General features: G+C 41.2%; 1 protein-coding gene across 15 annotated transcripts in view; it reads right to left on the bottom strand.

Annotated features, from left to right (window-relative positions):
• slc4a11 (solute carrier family 4 member 11) overlaps window positions 1–18695 on the bottom strand; it is a 316800-nt gene that overhangs the window by 70612 nt on the left and 227493 nt on the right. For all 15 annotated transcript variants that reach the window (XM_072256724.1, XM_072256731.1, XM_072256719.1 and 12 more), the window contains one exon: window positions 6200–6275. In XM_072256724.1, the coding sequence (XP_072112825.1) occupies window positions 6200–6275 (76 nt within the window). The remainder of the gene's footprint in view (window positions 1–6199; window positions 6276–18695) is intronic.

Raw genomic sequence — 18695 nt, 5'->3', positions numbered from 1 at the left:
GACATTGTCCACGCGTTGAACTTGCCTGCGAACACCACTCACACTATTTATACGCAGAGAGAAAGAATTTTGAAAGCTGCCGATGTTACTGTTGGTTCTGCTCGTAGCAAAGCGGTCTCTCTTAGTCGGCATCCAATAATGGATAAAATGGAAAGTCTATTGCTTGAGTGAATTGATGGGTGTACAAAGCATGGTGTTCCGTTAAGTTTTCTTATACTTAAGGAGAAATCAGTCAGTCTTTTTAATAAGCTGAGACAGAAAGCACTGAACAACGGTGATGAAAGTGTTGCGAAAGTGGAATTTAAAGGTAGCTATGGGTGGTTTGATCGGTTTCTGAGGCGAGCGCAACTTCATAGTTTAACGCTTACGGGGAGTGCTTCGGCTAATACTGAAGCTGCCGAAAAGTTCCCAGCAGAACTGAAGAAAATAATTACAGAAGGTGGTTATTCATATAAGCAAGTTTTTAACTGTGACGAAACTGCAATTTATTGGAGTCTTCCCGATTCCGGTAAGTGAAACAACACTGTACATACATTATTTCTACTTTATATAGGCTGTGTATTTTTATGTGTTACTTGGTATGATTTGGCAGCTTCATAGCTTAAAGGTTACTGGAGAGAGTGTTTCTACCGAGAGTGCTGCCGTGAGATTTCCGCTGTGCTAGATGGTGCTGCAGAAAAGTATTTCTACTTTACATAGGCTGCGTATTTATCATATCATTCCTGCTTTTACTATATGTTACTGTTATTTTAGGTTTTATGTGTTATTTGGCATGATTTTGTAGGTTATTTTTTGGGTCTGGGAACGCTCAAAAATTTTTCCCATATTGATAAATGGTAATTGCTTCTTCACTTTACGACATTCCGGCTTACGAACCGTTTCATAGGAACGCTCTACCTTCGGATGGCGGGGGAAACCTGTAGTTTGACCAGATTAACTGCCTGGGAAAGAAAGTTTAATGATAGTGTGAAGCTTTTGTTTTAATAGCCCAAAAGTGCCTTCCAGAGGGGAGGTTCTGGAAAAGGTGGTTTACTGGGTGGGTGGTGTCTGCAATGATTTTTCCTGTCTGCTTCTTTTAATGGAATCATACAAGACCTACAGTGATGGTAGAGCAACGACCTTTTCTGCTGATCTGACAGTTTGTTGTAGACTTTCCTATATTGTGAGAGGGTGATGCACCAAACAAATAAAAATAAATAAAATTTTTGGTTTCTCCAAATGACAACACTTCAGTTAAGATTAAGCCATTACATTGTGAACAGTAGGGTCTCAGAAGTGACCGATTTCTCTGATTTGAGGTGTTGAAAGTCCAAGACTCTAGGTTCATCTCGGGGGATCTTTTATCTTCAATCAAGGACAAAAGACAGAGTATACTAACAAAAGATTGGACTTCCAATAAATCCAGAATCCCCTAAGTAAACGGCAGAGCCTCAGTCAAGGTCAAAGCTCAGGAACAGAAAAGTCTATCAAAAGTAGTGGATACAGCCCAGTCCATCACAGGAAAAGCACTCCCCACCAGTGAGCACATTTACAAGGAGCACTGCCACCAGAAAGCAGCATCCATCATCAAGGATCACCACCATCTGGACTATTCTCTCTTCTCACTACTGATCGGGCAGGAAGTACAGGAGCCTTGTGTCGTACACCACACGATATAGGAATAGACATCATCCAGCAAACAGCAAGCTCCTAAACAGTGTGGATAACTTCACTCATCTCAATGTTGAAGCAATTCCACAACCTATGGACCCAATTTCAAGGAACCTAGAGCTCATCATTTATTTTAGAGTCATAGAGTTATACAGTCATAGAAAAGTACAGCACATAAATAGGCCATTTGTCCCAACTAGTCCATGCCAAACCATTTAAACTACCTACTCCCATTGATCTGCAACAGAACCATAGCCCTCTATACCCCTACCAATCCAAAATCTATGTACCTATCCAAACTTCTCTGAAATGTTGAAATTGAGTTCACACACACCACTAGCACTGGCAGCTTATTCCACAGTCTCATGACACTGTCTGAAGAAGTTCCCCTTCACGTTTCCCTTAAACATTTCACCTTTCACTTTCAACTCATGATCTCTAGTTGAAGACCCACCCTACCTCAATGGAAAAAGCCTGCTTGCATTTACCTGAAATATAACCCCCATAATTTTGTATACTTCTATCAAATCTCCTCTCAATCTTCCACATTCCATGGAATAAATTCAAAACCTATTCAAACTTTCCTCATAACACTGGTCCTCCAGACCCGGCAACATCCTTGTAAATTTTCTCTGTATTTTCAAACTTGTTTACATCTTTCCTGTAAGCAGGTGACCAAAACTGCACACAATACTCCAAATTAGACCTCACCAATGCCTTATATAACTTCAACATAACATCCCTTCTCCTGAACTCAATACTTTGATTTATGAAGGATCTGTTGAAAGCTTTCTTTACAACCTATCAGCTTATGATGTCACTTTCAGCAAATCGTACACGTATTCCCAGATCCCTGGTTGGTCATACCAAAGTGCAACTCCTCACATCTATCTGCATCAAATTTCACCTGCCATTTTTCAGCCCATTTTTCCAGCTGGTCCATATATCACTGCAAGCCATTATAGCCTTATTCACTGTCCACTACACCCCCAATCTTGGTGCCATTCACAAATTTGCTGATCCAGTTAACCACATTATCATGCAGACCGTTGATACAGATGACAAACGGCAACAGATCCTGTATCAATCTCTGCGGTTCTCCACTAGTCACAGGCCTCCAGTCAGAGAAGCAACCGTCTACTACCACTCTCTGGTTTCTCCCACAATACCAATGTCTAATCCACCTTACCACCTCATCTTGAATACTGAGCCACTGAACCTTTTAGACCAACCTCCCATGTGGGACCTTGTCAAATGCCTTGCTAGAGTCCATGTAGACAACATGCAATGCCTCACTTTCATCAACTTCGAAAAACTCGACAAGATTGGTCAGACATGACGTCTCACACACAAAGCAAAGCTGACTATCCTTTACCAGGCTGACTATCCTTTATCAATCTGTATCTATGCAAGTACTCATATATCCAGGCTCTTAGAATATCTACCAATAACTTTCCCTTTACTGTTGTCAGGCTCACCAGCCTATAATTTCCTGGTTTGTTTTTAGAGCTTTTCTTAAACAGCGGATCAACATTGGTGATCCTCCAATCCTCTGGCACCTTACCCGTCAGGAAGGATGATTTAAGTATCTCTTCTAGGACCCTGGCAATTTCTGCACTTGCCTGCCTTAGGGTCCAAGGGAACACCTTGTCTCAGGCCCTGGGGATTTATCCACAATTGCCTTTATTTATACAAAATGACTTCTTTTGCAGACTTAAAAGTTGCTGGTGAACGCAGCAGGCCAGACAGCATCCATAGGAAGAAGCACAGTCGATGTTTCGCGCCGAGACCTGACGAAGAGTCTCGGCCTGAAACGTCGACTGTGCTTCTTCCTATGGATGCTGTCTGGCCTGCTGCGTTCACCAGCAACTTTTATGTGTGTTGCTTGAAATTCCAGCATCTGCAGATTTCCTCGTGTTTGCGTCTTTTGCAGACTGATTATTTGTCAATCTCTCTGCATAGTTCTTTTTATAAATTCTATTATACTTCTTCATTTTCCTGTAAATACTTGCAAGAAAATGAATCTCAAGGTGACATACAGTATACACACTTCCATAATAAATTTACTTTGACTTTGATTCAGAGCTCATACCCAACATGTGGTTCTTATTATGGCAAGAAACAACATTACAAACAGAAGCAACACACACAAAATGCTTCCGTTGACACTTCAGACTGAGAACCTTCTTCAGGACTGAAGAGTGTGAAGATATGATAAAGGAGAGTGATGGGGGAAGAGATGAAAAGTACAGGGAAAGAAAAAGCAAAATGAGAAGGGAAAAGGGAGTTCAGTTTTGTATTTGGTTCCAGATGGACCAAATTGCTTCCAAGGCTGAACATTAGCAAACTCCATGGACAATAAAACCACTGACCCAGGGGTAGGGAGCAGCAAAGGCAGTTTTACAGAACAACACTAAAAATAGACACAAAATACTGTAGTGCTATTTTAATGGGTGTGGCATTAATGACAGAGAAACTCCATATGTTCCCTCAGTTGCATTTGCCACAGAACAAAAATTAGCACCAAATCCCAATTAACAATTGTAAAAAGTAAACTAATGGGAAGATAGGTTTTCTTAAATCAAATTACACAATCCTGAAAGTCACAACTAGGATGGTCCCCATACAAAAAAGAACACTGCTTAAAGACACAATTAATGACTTTAATGTCTAAACACAAGAAACTCTGCAGATGCTTGAAATCCAAAGCAGCACACATAAAATGCTGGAAGAATTCAGCAGGTCAGGCAGCATCCATCGAAATGAATGAACAATTGAAGTTTCGGCCAAGACCCTTCTTCAGGACTGGAAAGGAAGGGAGAAGACTGCAGAATAACAAGTTGGTGGAAGGGGAAGGAGGCTAGCTGGAAGGTAATAGGTGAAAGCAGGAGAGTGGGAAAGGTCAAGGGCAGGAGATGAAGAAATCTGATTGGAGAGGAGAGTGAACCATTGGGGAAAGGGAAGGAGAAAGAGACCAGGGGATGTGATAGGCAGGTGAGAAGAGGTAAGAGGCCAGAGTGGGGAACAGAAGAAGAGGGAGGGGGGGAAATCGTTACTGGAAGGAGAAATCAATATTCATGCCATCAGATTGGAGGCTACCCAGAAGGAATACACGGCATTGCTCTTCCACCCTGAGTGTGGCCTCATTTTGTCTGAAGAGGAGGCCACGGACCGAGATGTTGGAACAAGCATGGGAATCAGAGTTAAAATGCTCTGCTTTTGGCAGATGGAGCGGAGGTGCTCCACTAGGTCCCTCAGTTTACGACGGGTCTCCCCAATGTAGAGGAGGCTACGTCAGAAACTCTGGACACAATAGATGACCCAAGCAGATTCACAGGTGCAGTACTGCCTCACCTGGAAGGACTGTTTGGGGCCTTCCAAAGTGCCAGGAGGGAGATTAGTGGGGAGGGACAAATGGACAAGTGGACCCCTGTGGAAAGCAGTGACTGAGTACAGGAAGGTGAAGATATATTTGGCAGTAGGATCCCTTTGTAGACGGCAGAGGATTACGAATTGTATGAGGAGGCTTATGGGGCGGTAGCAAGGACAAGAGGAACACTATCACTGTTAAGGCAGTGGGAAGATGGGGTGAGCATGGATATTCGGGAAATGGCAACGTAGGTAAAGGTAGCATCAACAGTGGAGGAAGGAAAACCCATTCACCTCTGATGCTCTGGAAGGGAAAGCCGCAACCTAAAAACAGCATTTTTACAGGAGACAGAGTGGGTAGAGGTACAGTCAATTCAATATCTGATTTAGATTCAGTGGGTTAAAGATCTGCCTCACCGCTATTAATTTATGAGATTATACCAAATGAGTAAGGAGGAGCACACACAGAACATTGCAGGTCCTCAGCAAGTCAGGCAGCTTGCTTGTGATGAAGGGTCTTGGCCCAAAACGTCGACACTTGATTCCTCTCCGTAGATGCTGCCTGACCTGCTGAGCATTTTGTGCATGTTGCTCTGGATTTCAGCCTCTGCAAAAATCCCTTTGGGTTTATTATTGTGAAATAAGGAGAAACTGTTCTTCGCACCAGAAAAGTTGGTAGCTAGAGAACTGGCAAAGGACAATACATTGAGTTGTTAGAATCTGTACTGTACCATCCCAAAACTCAGATTCAATGATGACTTCAGAGAAAAATTGGCAAAATGTGTAATAATGAGAAAAGGTGTGGGAGTAATTGGATAGCACTGATATCATTAAATCAAATTCAAGTTTAATTTTCCATTCAACCACACATGAATACAGCTGAATGAGGCAGTGTCCCTCTGGGGCCAAGGCATAATGTTCTTCCTAGGTGTTGCATAGCTCATGGAGCAGACTGGATGATCAACAGAACCTTACTCCTATGCACTCCTCATTCATGTTGTTTGGGAGCAAGAAGCCATGGAGAGGGGTTGGCATCAAATGCTGGTCACAGTATCAATACCCAGGTTTACCCCAAAAATAAATCAGGAGTCCTTGAAATACATTGCTACTGAAGGGAAGTGGCCACTGCCACAATCACAATGTTCACGAGTCAAATGATAAGAAAGAACCATGTACTCACCATCGGTGTAATCGGAGAGATAGAAAGGCAGCCTGTGCCTTAGGTCATCCATCATTCCCTTCCCTAGGCGAAAAGCCTGCTCAGGAAGGAGAAATTTATGTAACTATCAAGTCAGAGGATGATGCCCAAGCAAGGTTTAATCAATGCAAATTGGGGACTGGACTCTGTAGTTCACATTATGAACTAAATAGGCCTATACCCTCTCGATTTTCTGTTTTATATTGTGTATTTTTCATTCTTATTTTGCAATTGGGGAGAGGTTCATGTTTTTCATTGAATGGTTCCGTTATTTTTCTCTGTTTTGTGGCCGTCTTTGGGGAAAGACAAATCTCAGAGCTGTACACTGCATACATACCGTGATCTGTTAACAAGTGTACTTTGAATCTTTCCAATAAGCTCTCAGTCAAGAAGCCAACTCTTACAGAATCCACACATTGAAGTCCTTCTCATCTCAGACTGAATTCCCATTTGACCATTTGGGAACGTGGGAAGAATAAAGTAGGTCAAGTGTGATTGGGTGCTTGATAGTTGGACCAGACTCACTGGGCTGAAGGGCCTGTTTCTATGATGTATGGCTATTCTTCTACATCACCCTACATTAGCTTTGTCCTCCTAAAACTTGCATTCACGTGCATTACCGTATTTTGGAAACCACCTCCAATTAAACGTGATCCGATAGAGCTTCCCTTTAAATATTCTCTTAAAACCTGCACATTTTCCATTTCATTATCTCTGACCAATGAACAGAATTGTCTTCAGCTACTCCCAGCTAAGTCACTAACTGAAAAGCAAAATACTGCAGATGCTGGAAATCTGAAAAAAAAAATCAGTCTGGAGGTACTCAGTATAGCTGGCAGCATCTGTAGATCTTTGGGGGTAGCATGGTAGCATAGTGGTTAGCGCAATTGCTTTATAGCGCCAGCGATCACCAATCAGGGTTTGATTCCCACCGCTGACTACAAGGAGTTTGTCCATCTTCCCCATGACCACTGGGTTTCCTCCAGTGCTCTAATTCCTTCTCACATTCCAAATACACATGGTTAGAGTCAGTAAGTTATGGGCATGGTACATTGGCATTGGAAGTGTGGTGACACTTGTGGGCTGCCCCATCACAATCCTTGGACTGTGTTGGTCATGGATGTAAATAAGATTTCACCGTATGTTTCAATGTATATGTGACAAATAAAAATAATCTAATATTTAATCTTTACAAAGAAAGAGCTATGTCTTAGTAGCAGACTTTGGAGAGGCAGGGTATACAGTACTGTCAAAAGGTTTCTGAATATATAAACATACACACAGTGGCATGCAAAAGTTTGGGCACCCCGGTCAAAATTTCTGTTGCTGTGAATAGCTAAGCGAGTAAAAGATGAACTGATTTCCAAAAGGCATAAAATTAAAGATGGCACATTTCTTTAATAGTTTAAGCAAGAAAACTTCTTTATTTCCCTCTTTTACTGTTTCAAAGTAACAAAAAAGGAAGAGGGCCCAAAGCAAATGTCTCGGCACCCTGCGTGGTAGCACTTAGTAACACCCCCTTTGGCAAGTATCACAGCTTGTAAATGCTTTTTGTAGCCAGCTAGGAGTCTTTCAACTCTTGTTTGGGGGATTTTCATCCATTCTTCCTTGCAAAAGGCTTCTAATTCTGTGAGATTCTTGGGCTATCTTGCACGCATTGCTCTTCTGAGGTTTATCTATAGATTCTTGATGATGTTTAGGTCAGGGGACTGTGAGGGCCATGGCAAAACCTTCAGCTTGCGCCTCTTGAGGTAGTCCATTGTGGATTTTGAGGTGTGTTTAGATTCATTATTCTGTTGTAGAAGCTATCCTCTTTTCATCTTCGGCTTTTTTACAGACGGTGTGATGTTTGCTTCCAGAATTTGCTGGTATTTAATTGAATTCATTCTTCCCTCTACCAGTAAATGTTCCCCATGCTGCTGACTGCAACACAAGCCCAAAGCATGATCGATCCACCCTCGTGCTTAACAGTTGGAGAGGGGTTCTTTTCATGAAATTCTGCACCGTTTTTTCTCCAAACATAGCTTTGCTCATTGCAGCCAAAAATTTCTTTCTTTACAAATCTTTTTATTATTTTTTCCAAAATAAACACGAGTACATTGAAGCAAAAAAGCATATACGATGTCTCGAAAAAAAACATTATGTAAAGATTGAAAAAATATTGTGATGAAAGAAACCCCTACTAAGCAAGAAAAGTGGGGGAAAAAAGAAAAATCCCACCAGGTGTTCAACCCCAGAGCCATGCATCATACATAAAGCTTCTAAAGATAAACATCAAACCACCAGCAAAAAAAAAGTACCAAAAAAAATTTACAATTAGATCAATTAACTCAAATGATAATAACGAGCAAATGAACCCCATCTTTTCTCAAAATCAAACATAGGCTCAAAGGTTCGACTTCTAATTTTCTCCAAACTAAGACATAGAATCACTTGAGAGAAACATTGTGACAAAGTGGGAGCCATTGTATCCTTCCACTTCAACAAAATGGCCCTCCTAGCTATCAATGTAACAAATGCAATAACATGTTGGTCAGACACAGAAATACCATGGATATTTTGAGGAATTATTCCAAAAAGCACAGTTAGATTGTTAGGTTGTAAATTAATTTTAAGTGCTTTAGAAATTGTCGAAAAAACTGCGTTCCAGAACTGTTCCAGTATAGAGCAAGGCCAAAACATATGCATCAGTGTAGCTGCCTCAGTTTTACATCTATCACAATAACTACCAACATTAGGGAATATTTTAGACAATCTCTCCTTCATCAAATGGTAACGATGTACAATTTTAAATTGAATCAGTGAATGACTAGCACAGATCAACAAGAGTTAACCAGCTTCAGAATCCGCATCCAATCTTGTCATAAAAGTCAAATTGAGTTCCTTTTCCCAATCTTGTTTAATCTTAAGTAAAGGACACTTATCCCATTGTAATAGTAAATTATAAATTCTTCCAATGGAACCCTTCATTGAAGGGTTCATACTCATAATAGTATCTAACAGTTCAGCATCCAATATGTAAGGAAAATTTTTGTAAGAAATGCCTAAGTTGGAGATATTGTAAAAAGTGTGAGTATGAAAGAGAATATTTATCAACTAATTGTTCAAAGGACATCAGTCTACCTTCTTTAAATAAATTCAAAAAAGAATTAATACCTTTATTTTTCCAAAGTAAAAAAATTGAATCACTCAAAGAAGGCTTAAAAAGGTAGTTTCGATAAATTAAACTACAAAGCTTAAATTTTTTAAGATTAAAAAAATTGCAGAACTGAAGCCAAGTTTGTAAAGAATGCTTAATCACAGGGTACAGGTGATCACAGGGTAAGTTTAAATTAGCAACTTTAGCTAATCGTATAGGCAAAGCAGCTACCAATAACGAAGTTAAATAAAACTGTTTCACAGCTTTCAATTTCTATTCAAAAGGTTCAAAGGAAAATCTAAACAAGCCTGATGCATTTTGGAAACAAGTCCTGTGGACTGATGAAGTTAAAATAGAACTTCTTGGCCACAATGAGCAAAGCTATGTTTGGAGAAAAAAGGGTGCAGAATTTCATGAAAAGAACCCCTCTCCAACTGTTAAGCACGGGGGTGGATCGATCATGCTTTGGGCTTGTGTTGCAGCCAGTGGCACGGGGAACATTTACTGGTAGAAGGAAGAATGAACTCAATTAAATACCAGCAAATCCTGGAAACAAACATCACACTGTCTGTAAAAAAGCCGAAGATGAAAAGAGGATAGCTTCTACAACAGGATAACGAACCTAAACACACCTCAAAATCCACAATGGACTACCTCAAGAGGCGCAAGCTGAAGGTTTTGCCATGGCCCTCACAGCCCCCCAACCTGAACATCATCGAGAATCTGTGGATAGACCTCAAAAGAGCAGTGCATGCAAGACCGCCCAAGAATCTCACAGAACTAAAAGCCTTTTGCAAGGAAGAATGGATGAAAATCCCCCAAACAAGAAGAAAGACTCTTAGCTGGCTACCAAAAGTATTTACAAGCTGTAATACTTGCCAAAGGGGGTGTTACTAAGTGCTGCCATGCAGGGTGCCCAAACTTTTGCTTGGGGCCCTTTTCCTTTTTTGTTATTTTGAAACTGTAAAAGAGGGAATTAAATAAGTTTTCTTGCTTAAGATATTAAAGAAATGTGTCATCTTTAACTTTATGCCTTTTGGAGATCAGTTCATCTTTTACCCGCTTAGCTATTCGCAGTAACAGAAATTTTGACTGGGGTGCCCAAATTTTTGCATGCCACTGTGTGTGTATATATATATATGTATGTGTATGTATATGTGTGTGTGTGTGTGTGTGTGTGTGTGTGTATATATATATATATATATACACACACACATACACACACACACACACTTATACACACACATATAAACATTATATATACACATACGTATATCTACAAACACATATATGTATTTATATTATAGCTAGGGTGCCTAAGTCTTTAACACAGTACCATACTTGTCAACATGGAGCGGGGAGCGAGTTTATAAATCTGGCAGGGGCAAAGGATGCTGGAACAGTGAATGTGGAGTGCTGCAGGAGGAATGTGGGACAGGTGGTAGAAAAGAAGTGTCAGGGGTGGGGGTGGGGCGTAGAGTGGCACAGGTGTAGGCACACCCTTCCCCAAGTCTCCAGGCAATGTCATTTGGTTCCAAACAATTGGTTTATTGATCATTATAGGATTTCCCTTTGGTGTTTCCAGCTTCCTCTCTTTTCTTTCCCCTTTTCCCCCTCAAACATGATTCCCTCTCCCTGCCCCTTCCCACTCAGCGCACAATGGAGACCCATATCAGAATCAGGTTTATCATCACTCACACATTTCATGAAATTTGTTTTTTTGCAGCAGCAGCAGCACAGTGCAATATACAAAATTATTGCAGTCTTGGGCACTATAGCTCAACTGTACATGCCTGAGACTTCTATGCAGTACTGTAGTACAGATATTCCCTCTGTTCTCTCCACTGTACTCTTTTGTCCCTAATTTGCAACACAATTTTTCTCTTCACTTTTGCTGCAAGATCATTGACCCAAAACATGAACTTTATGTGTGTTTTCCACAGGTACTGTCTGACCTCCTGAACATCCCCAATATTTCCTGTTTCAACTTCCAGGCAATTGGGATTGGTTTATGGTTACATAAACAAAGGGAGTCAAACACTTGTTTCACATTACTGTTTGAAACAGATCAACTCATTACACAGTGCATTGAGGAGGTACAAGGTAAAACAATAGCAGATGCAGAATAAAGTGCAATAGCTTGGAGTGGCACTCTAGTGTAGGGACTAGCATAATGTTATTACGGCGACAGTAACCCAGGTTCAATTCTGTTGCTGTGTGTAAGGAGTTTTTAAATGTTCTTGCTGTAACTGCATGGGTTTGCCTAGTTACAAGCTATACATTTCAAAGACGTACGGGTTAGTAGGTTAATTGGTCATGTGTGTATAATTGGACAGTGCAGGAACGTTGGGTCGAAAGGACCTGTTACCAACTATCTCTAAATTTAAACCCAAGGCTTCAGAGAAAGTGTAGTGTAAGAAAGGCAGCCTTACACTTAACAGGATGCACTAAAGGACTGGATGACATCCAGCCCAGGTAAGTGTGCGCAGAGAGCTGAACAGAGCCCAAGTCCACTCATTAGCTCAGTAGGTGGCCACCTGACCTGTCAAGGTGCATCCCAGCATTTTCTGTTTGGTGAAGTTTTGTTTTTATTTCTGTAGGATCAATTTCACTCTGCTTTCAGCTCCTTCATCTTAAAGGAAGATTATAAAATTTCAGCGGATTAAAAACCTTGCAAGTTCCAACCCGGTTGCATTGTAGGACTCAAGGAAGCAACTCACTGCCACCATCTGCTGGAGAAATGAGAAGCAAGTCCATGGTCTTCTGCTGCTGTAGCCCATCCACTTCCAGGTTTGATGTGTTGAATATTCGGAGATGCTCTTCTACGCACCACTTTTGTAACGCATGTTCATTTGGGTTACTGTTGCCTTCCTGTCAGCCTAAACCAGTTTGGCCATCCTCTCTGTCCCCTCTCATTAACAAGGCATCTTCACCCACAGAACTGCCACTCATTGGATTTGTTTTTTGTTTCTCGCACCATTTCCTGTAAACTCTAGAGATTGTTGTGCGTGAAAATCCCAGGAGATCAGCAGTTTCAGTCTGGCACCAACAATCATCCCATGGTCAATGTCACTTAGACCACATTTCTACCCCATTCTGATGTTTGGTCTGAGTAACAACTGAACCTCTTGACCATGTCTGTATGCTTTTACGCAATGAGTTGCTGCCACGATTGGCTGATTAGATATTTCCATTAACAAGCAAGTATACAGGTGTAACTAAGAAAATGGCCTCAGAGTGTAAACGCCAGCTTTGTCACAGATGCTCATATTTCAGAAAAAAACATTACTTGGAAGAAAACACAGACAACCCTCTCTAGGCAAGAGTAAGAGAATATAACAGAAGTGAGTTTTAACCTCAGTAGTACACAAACAGAAACCCCAAGAGCATCTGGAGATCAATGGGAAAGTAACTGCTAAAGTGTTAGAACAAGATAGAAAAGTTTTAAACACACGATACTTTGCAATAATGGAAGGAAATTTCAAAAAGATCAAAATAAATACTTGAAAGCAGCCTTGGGCTGTGGGATAGAGTCTAAAATGAATAATTTGTCCTAGAATGTAACAGGTGTCACAGTTTAATCATGCAAACTGGGACTAGTCACTGAACAAGAATCTGCTGCAGGCTCCTTTTTGAAGAACAATGTTACTGAACCATTCGGGAGTTTATAACAATCTCACAGCTTTTATGGCTGTTCTCTGGCAATGATGCTTACTGACACGACCAAATGTATTCAGTGTTACAAATTTCCATGACAGAATTATAAACTGAGAGGCTTGAGGTTGCCTGCAGTATAACCATATGTAGCACTTTTAGTTACAGGACTGCATCAACATAGCATTGCCTGAACATTGCATTAGATAGTGGGACTTTCTCAACCATAGCTATGTAACCATCACCATCCACCTCATTATGACCATGTACCTTGTTGTCTATCTGCACTGTACTTTCTCTGCAGCTGTTACAATAAGAGTGTTTTACCTTGTTCTTGCTCAATGCTCTGTTTAATAATTCGCCTTGTATGAACAGCATTCAGGAAAATCAATGCAAATTTACAATCAACGTACAGAACATAGAACAGTACAGTTCAGGAACAGGCGATTTGGCCCATAACATTGTGCCCAACCAGCTAAAAGGTAAACCAAAATCATCCAAAAACTAATCCCTCCTACCTACACAATATCCCTCCATCTTCCTTCTATTCATGTGCCTATCTAAACATCTCTTAAAAGCCTCTAAAGTATTTGCCTCTGCCACCATACCAGGCAGCACATTCCAGGCATCCACCAGTCTTCGAGTAAAAAAAAAGTCCCCCTCACATCCCCTCTCACCTTCAACGTATGCCCTCAGGCATTAGGCATTTCTATCCTGGGAAAAAGATACGTCCTGTCTATTCCACCAGTGTCATTCATAATCTTATAAACCTCCAACAGATTTCCCCTCAGCCTCCGCCACACCAGTGAAAACAACCCAAGTTTGTCCAGACTCTCACGATAGCACATAGCCTCTAAACTAGGTACCGTCTTGGTAACCTCTGCAGCCCCTCCAAAGCCTCAACCCTTCCTACAGTGGGGCGACCAGAGCCGTACACAATACTCCAGATGTGGCCTAACCAGATTTATAAAGTTGCAACATAACCTTGTGTTATGTTGTGCCGTTAACGTACACTACCCTGAAATTAATTTTCTTGCAAGCCTTCACAGGAAAATAAAGAAATACGACAGAATTTATGAACAATACATAAACAAAGGCTGACAACCCATGTGCAAAAGATGATTAATTGTGCAATAAATAAATAAAATTGAGAACACGAGTTGTAAAGACCTTGAAAGCGAGCCTATAGGTTGTGGAATCGGTTCAGAGGTGAGGTGAGTGAAATTATCCACAAGGTACAGTGAAACTTTTCTCTGTACTTCAGTGTAAGAGACAATAATAAACCAATTCCAATTATTTATGTAATCAGGGTCTGAAAGGTTGCGGAAAGCATGGACAGTCCTTTATTCCTGTGATAGCTCAGGACCACGTGCAAATAATAGGAGCCACAAAAATCTCTCAGAAGCCTTATTTCTTCAATGCACTTCCTGGTATGGAAGTGGAGGCATGTGATCCAAGGAAACTTGGCAATGTGGATACAGAATTGGCTTGTTCATAGGAGGCAGGGGGTGGTTGTAGATGGGACATATTCTACCTGGAGTTGGTGACCAATGGTGTTCCACAGATACGTCCTGGGTCACGCAGCTCTTTGTGATTTTTATAATTTTTATTGATTTGGATATGGAAGTGTAAGGGCGGGTTAACAAGTTTACAGATGGCACTAAAGTTGGTGTTGTGGATCGTGTAGGTGGTTTTCAAGGCTTACAACAGTTCTAGACTCATGCAACCTCAGTGGAAAAAGCCTACTTCCATTTACCCTATCAATACCCTCATAGTTTTGTATACCTCTTTCAAATCCCTTCTCATTCAACAATGCTCCCTACAACTCAGGTCAAGTCACGACAACATCCTCATAAATTTTCTAGGTACTCTTTCAATGTATTTATATCTTTCCTGTAGGTAGGTAACCAACTCCAAATTGGCCTCACCAACATCTGAGATAACTTCAACGTAACGTCCCAACTCCTGCACTCAATATTCTGTTTTATAAAGGCCAATGCACCAAAATCTTCATGATCCCACATACCTGTGAAGCCGTTTTCAAGGAATTATGCATCAATATTGCCAGATCACTTTGTTCTACCGCACTCGTTAGTGCCCAGCCATTCACTGTCCAAGACCTACCTTGGTTGGTCCTCCCAAAGAGCAACACCTCACACTTGGCTGCATTGCTGCTTGAGATGTAGCACTCTTAAGTCATGTAGCCAAAACCAGAGCAACGCATGTTATTTATTTATTGAAATACTACAAGGATAAGCCCTTCCAGCCTTTCAAGCCACACCACCCAACAATTCCCCAATTTCAATCCTTGGCTAATCATAGAGTATTTACATTGACCAGTTTGGACTGCGGGAGGAAACCTATGTGGTTACGAGGAAGAACGTACAAACTCCGCAGTGGCGGAAACTGAACTCAGCCCACCTGTATTGTAAAGTATTGTGCTAACTACTATTCTACCCTGCCTGTCCATAAGAACTGTACGCCCAAGTCCTGTACCAAATACCCAACCCCGTACCAGCAAAGCTGGCATAGCAAAAGGTACGTGGAACCTGCTATCAATTAGAAGCAGCATTTGGCCTTGGGTTTTCCAAGCCGTTGGGGAACCCAATTTATTTTATGTTCTGCATGTCTCCCTCTTGTCTGACTTGCATAACACATTTTTAAAAAAGGAGTCCCAGTGAACAAACATCTCCCTTGTAATACACTTGGCTCTCCTAGGAACATTTGTACCGTACCTTTTCAAAAACAATTACTTCAAGATGCACTTCACAATGTCTATATGCTTTGCCAGGGTTTGTTTTCTTCTCCTCTTTAATGTTAATAGGGATGCAATCATCTTCAGAAACACATGTGGGACCCAGCACAGGCAAACACGTAGATAGAGCACGAAGCAGAGCAAGATTTTTTGGGGTCTTTTTTTTTTATAATTTTACTTCTCTCATCTTTTCCCCAAAGATGCCAACAGGGGGTACCAACCTGGGGTCCATGGACCACTTGGTTAATGGGAGGGGTCCATTACATTAACAAAAAATGTTGTAAACCCCCTTCTCTTCATGGACCAATGGCTGCATATTAAACCCACCAAAAAAAAAAGATGGTTCTTTACATGCAGCTCCGATGAGAATCATCAAATATTCTCATTCAGGACCACTACAGCTGGAATCCAAAGTCACAGCTACAGGTACTTCAGTAAAGCAACATTGTTTTTAAGACATTTAAAAAGCCCAACGATCCTCAAAATCAACAATTCCCAAATGGCAGACTCGGGTCACACATGCATTTCTTCTTTAAAAAAACGCAAGTGAGGATGCTGTGCGGTCTACAAGTTCAATTGAAACGCAGAATCTTTAGGCCGCCACTGCCGACTATCCTGGTGGTGAATGTAGAGTCTCTGGAAAATAAAATTTAAGACCTTAAAGCAAGACTGCAGTACCCGAGCGACATCAGGGACTGCTGTGTCCTTTGCTTCATGGAAATATGACTCACCTCTGCCACCTTGGACCCAGCAATGCAGCTCAATGTTTTCACCATCCTCCACAAAGACATGTCAGTTGAGTCTTTTAAAGGTAGTTGGGGCTGGGCTATGCTTCATGATTAACTCATCATGGTGCATAGACATGACAGCTGTCTCAGTCCTGCTTACCCAACCTGGAACATCTAGCTGTCAAGTGTCATCCATTTTATCTGCTGTCATCCTGGTAGTGATGTACATTCCACCTCAGGCCAGCGTCAGCTGGCACCGGAGGAGCCCAGCATTATAATCCAGGCACAAGACTTCCCACTCTAATACCTTTCCTATCACCACAGGGGATTTCAACCGAGCCAGCTTGAAGAAATCTCTGAACAACTATCACCAAACGTATCACCTGTGAAACTAGAGTAGCCAATGCACTTGACCACTTTTACAGTACCGTGCAAAATTTCTAGGCACACATATATAGCTGGGATGCTTAAGACTTTTGCACAGTACTGTATATTGGTTAAAACGGGAAGGTGGCTAGTGCTGAGTTCTGTTCACTTCGACTATATATACAGTACACATGCGCACTCTCCCTGTTGTGCATGTGCGCGTGCACACGTGGAGAGGAATTGCGGGATGTAAAGGTGGCGACCCCGAGGTATTGAAGGGAGACGTTGAAAATAAAGTTGTTTAAATAAAAAAAAAGACGCGTCCTTGTTGTTTGGGTGTTAACAGTGGTAGCAGACGACGATTTCCAATTACAGGATCCTACCGGCATCTGATGAGAGCAAACCTTATGAAAGCTGGAAAAATGAAAATGGAATTGGGATTCATGTTACGGAACTGGAGAAGACGAAGCAAGCCTTGCCGGTTGTATTGCTGCTTTCCGGAAGAGCAAGGGAGACTGCAATGGGAATTTCAGTGGAAAACTTGAACAAAGATGTCAGTATGAATACGCTAATAAATACACTTGACTCTGTTTTTTTTTCTAAAAAGGAAGAAAAGGATCAGATTTAGACTGACATTTTAAAATATGGCAAATTTTTTAAATTTTAAAAATATTGCTGATATTGATTTTGAACAAAAGTACACTTGCATGCATAATACAAAATGGAACTTCCTGATGCTGTATTAGCTTTTAAATTGTTGGATACTGCATGTCGAGACATACAGCTAGCATTAACTGCATGCAGAGAACTTGTATTTTCATCTATGAAATCAGCACTGAAGAGGAGTTTTGGAAGAATGACTGCTAAGACAACAGTCAGAATTAGTTTGAGTCAAGGAACAACATACTTCACTGCGCAGAAATAAGGGTATTGCAAGTGTAGCTCCCAGAAGGACCCGACAAGGATCTCATTACCTGGCACAAGTTCAATAAACAAGTACAGTCAGAAATCGGAATGTGCAGCACGTCACAGTACCTACCACTGGGCAAGAAACTGTCTGTACAGAATCGAACAAGTTAGGCTAACTGAAGAAAATAACAAATCTGAAGGTGTAGCAGGGCCATATCACATTGTTTGCGAAGGAATCACTTACTGATTCAGAGACATCTGAGGTAGAGTCTCCAAGGTCTGCTGTTAGTGATACAGCACGCACACATACAGTAAGGGGGGAAAGCTATGTAAGTGAACTAGAATGAAGTGCAGAAAATGGTGAACACTGAGACATCTAATTAACAAAGTTTTCAAATTTGGAGATGGAAAGATTATACATTCCACCAAAAGTGTGAAAATTACCGTAAAAAAAAATAGGCCAGTGTCCCTTGAGCTCACTGGCTCTACATGTTACTGTGTGAACATTCTAGACAAAAGACGCCAAAAAGAGAACCAATGCAAGAATCAAGTTCTACCACACAAGAATGAACTGTCACACAAAACATGACCATAGATGAGAAATGCAAAGCGCTGCTCAAACTTCACAAGCAGTTGGATACGCTTCAATTGATAGACTTCAGAAACTGTTCAGTTTAGGAAACAAAGATGCAGACTATTTTTCTATTCTAAAGCAGATAAAACAACTGTGAGACATGCCGAAAGTTTGTAAAGCCCAAGCCCAAAGTAGGTCTAGCACCAGCATCTGAATACAATGAAACAGTAGCCGTAGACCTACGTGAACTGGAGCAAGAAGTGTGGCATCTCCACATCACTGATGAGTTCACATGCTTCAGTGCTGATAGTATTGTAAATACAAAGAGACCTTCAGAAATAGTAAAAATTTCA

This window comes from Mobula birostris, chromosome 4, assembly GCF_030028105.1.
Source record: "Mobula birostris isolate sMobBir1 chromosome 4, sMobBir1.hap1, whole genome shotgun sequence".
Lineage (NCBI taxonomy): Eukaryota > Metazoa > Chordata > Chondrichthyes > Myliobatiformes > Myliobatidae > Mobula > Mobula birostris.
This window is presented reverse-complemented; position numbering and strand designations above follow the sequence as displayed.